At 42.5% G+C, this 10,286-nt stretch overlaps 1 protein-coding gene across 1 annotated transcript; it reads right to left on the reverse strand.

Moving 5' to 3' along the window:
- Positions 1-7,751: 7,751 nt before the first annotated feature.
- On the reverse strand, positions 7,752-9,164 carry LOC130725253 (uncharacterized). The gene has a single exon (XM_057576499.1). The coding sequence runs from the start codon at positions 9,162-9,164 to the stop codon at positions 7,752-7,754; it is 1,413 nt and encodes a 470-aa protein (XP_057432482.1).
- Positions 9,165-10,286: the final 1,122 nt, after the last annotated feature.

A 10,286-nucleotide genomic window follows, 5' to 3' on the forward strand; every position in this document is an offset into this window, starting at 1 on the left:
GCCCAAAAGGGTGATCAACCTTTCCTCCTGTTCTTTTGTCAAACTGCTACCGATTTTTAAAACCTTATCCTTGACTTGCGCTGATTTAGTTTCTTCCAAAGGTTGATGCTGAACCCTTCTTGTGGAAAAATTTCTGTGATACGGTGGCTTTCCTTGGCGGCCTTTCGCCCGTAGAGCGCCACACTTCTTAGGTAACATTCTCTCTGTAACACCCCGATTTCGGTGGCGTCACTTTAGTAACCAAAAAGAAAGTTAAGCGAAAAAAACGTGATTATTTTTTTTCGATATATGTTTTAAGTAAATAAAAGACCTGTCGAATTTAAAGACGTATCGACGAAAGATAAACATGACTAATATACAGATATATATACATCCCCCACAGTAAGTAACATGCTACGTCACGAGTAATCCTCCAGTGACGGAAAGTAGTGCCTGTTGGCAAATATGTACAGAACAAAATATAAGGTCAGTATTCTGAATACAGTCCTCCAACGAAAGTAGGTCAGCCCAAAAACAGCCCGAAGACCTCCTAGTCCGATCAACTCCTTGTGACTCCCGTAAAGAGAACCACACAAAAAGCTAAAGGTCGGGGACCTACCCTGCCCCAAAATGAGAAAACTAAAGATCAGAGCCACGACGCTACTCCTACCCTAATCCTGACTAGAGGAGCACAACACACCACTCCCAACTACGCATCACCATGGTCGTCGTCTGAATCTGAATCCAAGACGATCAGGTCTATAACTGCATCGGTCCTCACAGCTGGTCCTACGGGTACTGTACCCGATCCCAAATCAACAGCAGCCGCGACGGTGGGTGAGCTAGAGTCAGATGAAGTCCCTCCTACAGGCAACTCCTCCGAAGGGTCCTCCTCGTCCTCAGGCGACGGTGGTGGTGGTACTACAACTCCAAGGCCACAGTGCACGTCCGGTGGTAGGTTGAAGCTGACGGTGTAGCGTCTCAAGACTCCATGCGTCAGGTTTCCCATTCTGTCGACGCGGCCCTCCATTATTCGCCCCGAATAAATAGCTCGGTGACCGGCGGGGTCGACCACCCATGAGCCCGGGGTATCCTGGTCCAACATCTCGAACCTAGTCCCCCCGAAGGGACGACCATCTCGAACCAATCTGCCATCGACATCTGACAAAAAGGGCATACATAGCCCCCCATACACAGGTAGCACGCGCAAGGGTCAACTCAAAGAATTACATAATAGTACATCCAATAGGTAAAGTTTAAGCAATAGCTACATAGGCTTAAATATGAATGACAGCATTACAAATTGTATATCTTGTCAACGAAAATAAATAACATTTGCTGGCAATTAACACATCTCAAACAATGTTAACAAATATCAAATACACTCGACAACTAAATCAGCATGAATGGTGCATGCAATGCAATGCTAAGGAACAAGATGCAATCCGGAGGGATGGGCACCAACGAGTCAGCCCTAACACCAGCCACGGTGGGACCATTTTGCTCAGGCGTCTCTTATACCAAACAAAATGTAGTCAGATCAGCAGTGAACCCATAGGTCTGCCATTTCCGTCCGCTACTAAGAATCACCGCAGTGTTCTTATGTGGAAATCCGGGTCTTATGACCATTTTAGAATCCACCGAGGTCCGGCATCCCACCGTGTATTAACCTCAAAATGAGTGCAAGAATGCAAAGTGATTAGCCAAACAATGTCTCCGACCTCACTCGTCACGTCGTCTTGTGTTCTAGCTAACTTATTGTCTCTAAAATGAATACCCTAAGGTAAATGTCGATTCTGTGACAAAAGACAGTTAATTATAAAAAGTATCTCATGATGATTTCTCGAATCATCCGACTCATACCCATCCGATGGTCAAAAACTGCTCAGCGAGCAAAAAGTACCAATGTACTTGGAAACTACCCGTTTCCCGGCTTATCTTTCAGATAGCCCAACAACAAAACTGCTCATTGAGCAAAAGAGCATCAACATACTCATAAACTTATTAAATTTCCCGACTTATCTTTTAGATAGTCAAACAACAAAACTGCTCATCGAGCAAAGAGTATCAACATACTCGGAAACTCATTGGTTTCCTCAAAACTTGGACTCGGCGACACTTTTCATTTTCCAAAACTAATGTTCAAGTCCTAAGCTCTTATTTGCGATATTGATCATTATTTAAAGATTCAGAGGTTGTTTAATGTCTTATGAATTTTCCTTGTAAAATAGTTTCCATTTAGTTTTGTCTCTAATCTTATGAGTTTAAAAGATCCCATAATCCCAAGTAATTCCCAGAGAAGGTCTCGATCCACTAAAACAATAACAAGGCCCGAATCTCTGTTCGTCCCGTCAAACTTTCTCAAAATCTCACGATAAATTTGGCATAACTGCCCGTTATCCTCACTCTGACGAACAACAGATATATGTGTATTTGCATTATCAAAGTAACACAATCCAACAGTCCTGGCACATATATCAACACATTGTAGAATAACCATTTAGCACATAGCATGTGAATCAATATCAACACATCCTGGATTAACCATTTAGCACATAGCATGTGAATCAATCTCAAAAACAATTCAAGCGATAAATGATTATCAATTGTCAGCCGTAGCCTCAGAAAACATTTTTCCCAGTCAAACACAATCAAGTGCATAAACAGTAAATCAAGTCGAATTCGTAGCCCTCACCTGTAGGTTTTCCAGCTTGCTCCTCGAACTTTCCTTCACAATCTTCCTCCTCGACTCCACAGAATTCCTCAAACGAACCTTAGGGCAAAAGCACAGAATTCAATCACAATGAGTCAGAAACTCAGCAAACAAAAAGTACTAGGGTTACACGAAGCATTATAAACTTCGAAGTACGGTAATCTAACGCGTTAAGACAAGTTTTCGAAAAACAAAATTTTCCTCCCCCTAAAGAGGAGCTCTAGGCCACACATCACAATTGTGTGCGTCGATTTTTCTTCGATCAAACTTGGTTCCTAGGTTATCATTAGTCGTAACTAAGGCGAATCTAAGCTCAGAAAAATTTTCGGATCGAAAACTGTCGCAGGGGTATTTTGGTCAATATTTTCAGCTCAGAATTTCAAAACTGGATTTTCGAAAACAAATTGGATGGGCACGTTACCAACGACGTTTATGACGACTAATCCTACTAGCGCTAAGCTAAGTCGAGAGTTTTCAGCTTAAAGGATGAGACTTTGGCTCAAAATGGGTTTTTCCAGCATAAATGAATTCCGGCGGCATTTCGGCGACATTCGGCAAAATGTAATCCGCTAAACACGCTCTTGGGCATGGAGGGAATAAGTTTAGACAGAGAAATCGAGTAATTTGGACAGCTTTACAAAAAGCTCAAAACTTTGAGCACAGAAAGACATAGTGAAAGACGACAGAATTGACGATCAGAAGTGAGAGATAGTATCTATACCTCGAAGTCTTCGAATAGCACTGAACGGTGCAGCAATCGGGCAAGAAACAGAGAAAATCACTTCCTACTCCTTCTCCTCCAATGCTCGCGGGTTTGGGTTCAATAGGTGAAGGGTTTTTGCAAAAAATTTCATTTTCTAGCTATTTATAGGTTTTGGAAAATGTGGAAAAATGAAAATTTCGCGATTCCGATTTTTCCTGCGCTTTCCTCCGTGAATTCTAAGATAGGTTCTGGCCACAGAATTCCAGAACTCAAAACAGGTTTCTTGGAATTAAATCAAACGATCCAAAGTCGGTGTAAATCGATTTTACCCGAAAAGTTACTTTTTGCAGTTGATGTCGGATGAGAAAACTTTGTTCTGAAGAAAGATTAGAAATATCAAGAGAAATGGGTGTATGCGTGTGGAATCTTCGTTTGAAGCTCCGAATAGAAAAAGTCTTCATCGTCCGTTGATTTTAGGTTTCTTGAACTATCAATGATTTAGTTTCGGCAAACTTCCGAGTATTGGAATTTGACGTTCGTACATTCTAGGGTTTCGTATCGAAATGCTTGTTTATAGACGAATAAGAGAAGTTCTAACATTTCTCTAAAGATTTTTGGAATTAGTTTCCATCATGTCTTTAAGTGTAAATTAGCTATTTACTAGCGTTCTTGCCCTAGGTTTAAGCGAATACTAATCGTGCTATAACTTTTATCGACTTTGATACAATCCTTAGCTTTTTCTTGAACTTTCTCCTTCACAAATTTATTCCATTCAATAAACACTTGTTCAGGTTTTCCTTCACGTTACATCAAACTAATCGTGAATAGGAATTTTATTCGGTTTATTCCAAACTTAAAAATTTGGGTCTCACACTCTCGCTGCATTCTGATCCACGCGAAGGACGCCAATCTTGTAACACCCCGATTTCCAGGTGTCACCTTAGTAACCAAAAACAACTTTACGCGGAAAACAGGTAATTTTTTTTCGTTTGATTCCTTTTAAATCAAGCAATAGAAAATAAAGACATAGCCCAACTACTACACTAACCAATATACATCAAATATAAACATGTACAGCCTCAGCTGCACTTCCACGTCACGCGCACTCGCAGTGACTCCAAAGTAGTGTGCCCGTAGGCAAATATATACAGATCCCGAAGTGTGAGTAAAAGTACCACAAGTACAGTCATCCAAAAGAAAGTCGGCCTCAGAATGGCCTAAGCAAAGACCCCTATGGTCCGACTGCCTCACTGTGATCCCTCAATAAGAGAACCACACAAAAAGTCATGCGTCGGGAACCTACCCTGTCCCAAAAGCAAAACGAATCAGAGCTCTACACAAAACATGACGCCTGCCTAAACCTACCCTCCCAGTACCAAGTCCACAGCGAACTGAAGACGACAAGTTGAAGATCAGCTCCATGTGTCGTAGAACTCCTTCCGTCAGACGTCCACGCTCGTCAGTACGATCCTCCAACTCAAACCTGATTCACCGTCGACATCTAGCAGCAGGCCGACCGCCCAAACACAAACATGAAACCAAAGCCAAGGCGCTAGGGTCAACTCACGGAATAGAGTAGATATACAACCAACATGTGATATGGGGTATAGATATATATGTTGTTATATAAACATATAGATAATCCTAGCATGTTATGGCTCTAACAATGCTTCAATAAATCAAACAGCACACAATCCCAGTCAGAATGAATGTATGCGTGAAATGCAATTATGATCCGGATTTGTGACGTGTTCCCGTTCGCCACAAGTGAAGCATTCCCGTTATTCACTATGGATGAACCATTCCCGTTATTCATCCTGGATGAACCATTCCCGTTATTCATCCTTGCTGAACCATTCCCGTTATTCACCGTATGATGAACCATTCCCGTTATTCATCATTCATGCAGTGGTGAACCATTCCCGTTATTCACCATGAGATGCACAGGTGAACCATTCCCGTTATTCACCCGATTGATGCAATATGGTTAGCCAAACATCGAATCGTCCTCACCACATAAGTGTCTAGCTCAAACCCAAACTCAAAACAAACCCAAGAGTTAGTGTCGGTCAATACAACACAACTCGGAGTTAGTGTCGGTCAATACAACACAACTCCACCCACAAGAGTACACAAGGGTCTAGTGTCGGTCAAAACAACACAACCCCAACAACAAGAGTACTTAAAGTACTCGGTGACTTTCAATCATCACCGTAGCTCACCTCAGTGGCTTTCCCCAAATCCAAAACCCACAACAGAAGTCGACTTTTCCCCGTCTTTCGTAAATATTTTCCCCTTCAGTTTTCCTATGCTTAAACGTTAATAAAAATTGTTTCGATTCGAATTAGTCAAATTATGAGTTTATTTCTCAAAGTCTAAGTTTCCCAAGTCTTTATTTTTCGAAAGTCTAACCATTCTAAGTTTCCAAAGACCAACCACCCAAAAGATATTTCCCGGGGAAAGTCTAAGAATTCCAACGAATACCAACGAATGGCTAAGTCTCAAACCCCACGTTTGGACTTGCCTAGGGTTGTTTATCCAACCCGAAATATCAAAGATCACCAGATCAATGAATCTCCACTCCGAAGTCGCGTCAAAACGCACAATCCAACAATATCACAATATCACAAGTTATTGAAAGCATCATAACATCAACTCATCATCATAATCACATCCAGTCTCGTGGTTAAAGTTCCCTTCACACGATTGCTCTGCAAAACCCAAAGTTCCTTCAACTGAACCTCGGAGAAAACAAAGCAGAATCCAAACAAAATCGATTAGTTCGATCGCCATACAACTCATAAACGATAGACAAAGCATTAAAGCTTCAGAATACAACAATCGGATATGAAAAGACAAGTTTTCGAAAACGAAAAACTCCCCCCCCCCCTTGAAATAGCTCTCGGCCATTATGGAAAAAGGGCTCCGGCTCTTTTTCTTCGATCAAATCTGTTTACAAGGTAGTTTTAGGGTAAAACTAAGGCAAAGAAACTGTCGGAACAATTTTCGGACAATCGGATCAAGATACGGCCGTTCAGGGGCGTTTTGGTCCAAAATAAAAGCTCAAAACCTCAAAGTTATCAGTTCGGAAAACAAATTTGACATCAATGATCCTAACGACATCCGTGACAACAAATCCTAAAGGCACGAAGTCAGATTACGACTTTTCGACAATAAAGTTTCGAAATGTGCGCAAAAAGGGTTTTGAAACAGTTTTTCAGATCCTGGACAGCTCGATCACAATCGGTGATTACTGACAGAGGTTTTAGACTCTTGGGAACGTAGGGAAGATAACCCAAGCGAGAAATCAGGAAAAACGGACAGTTTTACAAAAAGCCCAAAACTGTGAGCACAGAAACGACTACAGAAACGCAGTAGAAACAGTAATCAGAGGTAGGAATCAAGCTAGTTACCTCGATACCTTGAAGTAGGAACGAACTACGCGAAGATCGGTCGAGTTTCGGCGAAAATCTCCTCTCCCTCTCCTCTCCACCATTCACGGCCCCAATAGGAAGAAAAATGAAGATATTTTGCTTTTTCGGCTATTTATAGGCAGGTGAAATCGCGGGAAAATGAAAATTTTGCGATTCCGATTTTTGCAGCACGTTCACCGAAGAATTCTAAGAGAGATTCTGGCGTCAGAATTCCAGAACTCAAAACATATCTCTGACATTTGGGAAAAACGATATCTAAAATCTCAAAAGCGGTGTAACTTAATCTGTCCCGAAAAACTACTTTTTGCTGTGATGGTCAGACGACAAAACTTCCTTCTGAAGAAAGATTGGAAATGTCGAAACAAATCTGGCAATGCGGACGGAAACTTAGTTAGAAGTCCCGAATAGAAAAAGTCTTCATCCATCGCTCGAAACTAGGGTTTCGAAGCAAAGAAATTAGCGTCGTCGAACTTCCGAAAAGTAAAACCTATCGTGCGTACAGTCCAGAGTTCCGAAATGAAACGCTGGTCGAAGGAAAAATAAAGAGAATATTTAAATTTTCCAAGGATTCGAAATCTCACTTAATACGTTGCTCTAAAAGCGAATTAGCCTATTCTGGACACGCTCGCCATAAGGCAAGTGTGCAGACGACTCGCACTAGTTCCTAAAGCGACTACGCAACATTCCTCAAGCAATTCCTGAACTTTCTTCTTCATTAATCTTCCTCAAACATCAAACTCCCGTCACGCTTACACTGATTCTACGCGTGAGTCGGAAATTAACTTGCTCTGTAAATCCAGGTCTTACTTCCCGCTGCAGGCTGGGTACTTAATAGTTAAATGAGCGGTTGAAATCACAGCGCATAACTTGTTAAGAGTGTCCCTCCCCAAAAGTACATTGTAATTAGCTCTACACGCCAATACTAGGTATTTGACTTGAAATTTCTTACAAATTCCCCTTCACCAAAGGCTGTTGGTATTTTCACGTATCCTCGCACATTGACACGATCCCCTGTGAATCCCACCAGGGTTCCTTTATATGGTTTCAAATCTGACTCCTTTAGCCCCAAGCGATTAAAGGCATCACCATAAATGATGTCCGCCGAAGATCCCTGATCTAAGAACACTTTCTTCGTAATGTAATTGTTAACTCTGATTGTTACAACAATCGGGTCATTGTCATGAGGAATTACATGTGCAAAATATTGAGGGGTGAATGTGATTGGAGAGTGATTCAACCAACATTCGCCTTCGTATGCTTCGTGCACGGAATGTACTGCCGCCACATAACGCTTTCTGGCCTTGCTAGAAATCGCCCCTCCTCCAAACCCTCCTGCAATGGATGAGCATTCCCCTACAGGGTCGCCCAATTCTTCTACTACCTCCTTTCCTTTTCCTTTGCCCGCTTGAGTTACCTTGGCGGCCTCTGGCGTTGCTGCATCTTTAACAAAATTTGCCAGATGTCCAGCCTTAATTAGCCGGTCGATCTCCTTCCGCAAGTTCCAACAATTATTCGTGGTGTGATCCAACGTTTTGTGGTACTCACACCATCTGTTTGTGTCCACATTGGTTGGTGGTCGCCGAGGTGGTGGCGGATATTGCACAACATTTGTCTGTCCTACTGCCCTCAGTATGGTGCTTAGGGGTGCATTCAGTTTAGTAAGTGGAACCTTAATTGGCGAGGCAACATGTTGACCAGCCGGAGCTGTGGTGGTGCCTTGGGGATTTCTATGCCACGTATTCTGGAATCCAGGTTTAGAGTTATGATATGGGCCAGGCCTTGGTGTGCGTGGATTTTGAGCTAGCCTTGTATCTTTTCCAGCCTTGGGTTTGTCCTGTGCAACCACACCGGGTCGGACGTCTTTTCTTCTTTCCTCCCTTTCTTGCTTTTTCTGATCGTCTTGCTCAATTAAGATGAATTCCTGAACTCGAGCGCGAAGATCCATCATATCCCGCGTTGGGCGTCTTGTTAAATCTCGATTCAAATCTCCCGCCCTGAGGCCATTTTTGAAAGACGCCAAACATACATCCGGGTTATCCTCCTCCAATTGCACAGCCATCTTGCTGAAGCGCGCCATGTAGGTCTTTAGCTTCTCTCCTGGCTGCTGATGTATACTGATGAGATCAAACATAGTTGCTTTTGTGGTTTTGTTGGCGGAGAATTGAGTTAAGAACTTAGTTGACAAGTCCGTAAAATTGTCAATTGAGAAAGGCGATTGTCTAATAAACCACTGCATCGCCATTCCCTTGAATGTTGATGGCAACAGTCTGCACTTCACCTCATCCGTCGCCCCACAAATAACCATTTTGGTGTTAAAGTACCTCAAATGCTCCATGGGATCAGAATCGCCCGAGAAGGCGTCTAATGCCAATGTTTACAAAGGTTTTGGTATGTCCACCTTTGTGATGGCGGAAACAAAAGGTGGAAATTCAACGACGTCCTCAGCTTCGAGACGTTGTCCATGCTTAAAATCTCGCATCTGGTTTAAATATTCCACTTGGGCTTGTAACTGTTCATTCTGGCTTTGTACCTTATGCACGGTGTCCAGCATTTGCTTCAACTGGCGTGATACCTGTTATCACCTCCTGCGCTTTCCTCGGAGCACTGTTCTTAAGATCTTCTAAGTTTATGTACTCAGGCGGCGTTGATTGGCGCCTAACACCTGGATCTGATTTGGCTATCAGATCTGAGAGCTTTCCCTGAGCAAGTTTTACTAGCGACGTGGGTGTAAGATCAAGTTTTGATCTAGTAGTACAACTCTATGTTTTGATGATTACAAGTTAACCTTTTGATATGAACAATTGTGGTACTCTAACGTGTTTTTCTGAGTGTCCTATTTACAGGCTCTGACCTCAACTCAATCTCACACAAATCAGAAGCACTGTGTATAAAGAGCGACCCAAGCAACGCTTTCGCATTCACCATGTTCAGTATGAACAGTGGAAAAGCTTCAGAAGCTCTGAAGTTATACAAACTCTGATGTGGACTCAGTCACTAGAAGTTCTGAAGATCCAGAAAGTCTGATAACCAAGAAACACTGAAGGCTCAGATATTCTGATGGTGTAGAAGACTCTGAAGATCCAGAAGCGGATTAGTAAAATTCTAATGTCCAGAAGCAAGATACTCTGAAGACCATGTACTTCCCTCTGAGTTCAGAATCAGAAGAAACAATGGTCAGAGGATCTGGGCTTTCCCTCTGACTCTGATCAACCGGCTTCACAAGTTCCAACATGAAGCTTTCTCCTGATCAGAAGTCTCCTAGGTTTAAAGGTCAAGTCGCTATCCAAGTACAAAAGCAACTGTACCTTCCTGACGACCTACCTAACAGTCTCAGACACAGCAGAAGCTGGATTTTCCAGAACTGCCCTCCAACGGTAGCATTTCCCATGCAACGCTCAACCCTAATCCTTGGAGTATATAAAGAGGCTGAAGACTGAAAGAAGCGGCTAGAAGCATT

Source organism: Lotus japonicus, chromosome 6 (assembly GCF_012489685.1).
Source record: "Lotus japonicus ecotype B-129 chromosome 6, LjGifu_v1.2".
Classification (NCBI taxonomy): domain Eukaryota; kingdom Viridiplantae; phylum Streptophyta; class Magnoliopsida; order Fabales; family Fabaceae; genus Lotus; species Lotus japonicus.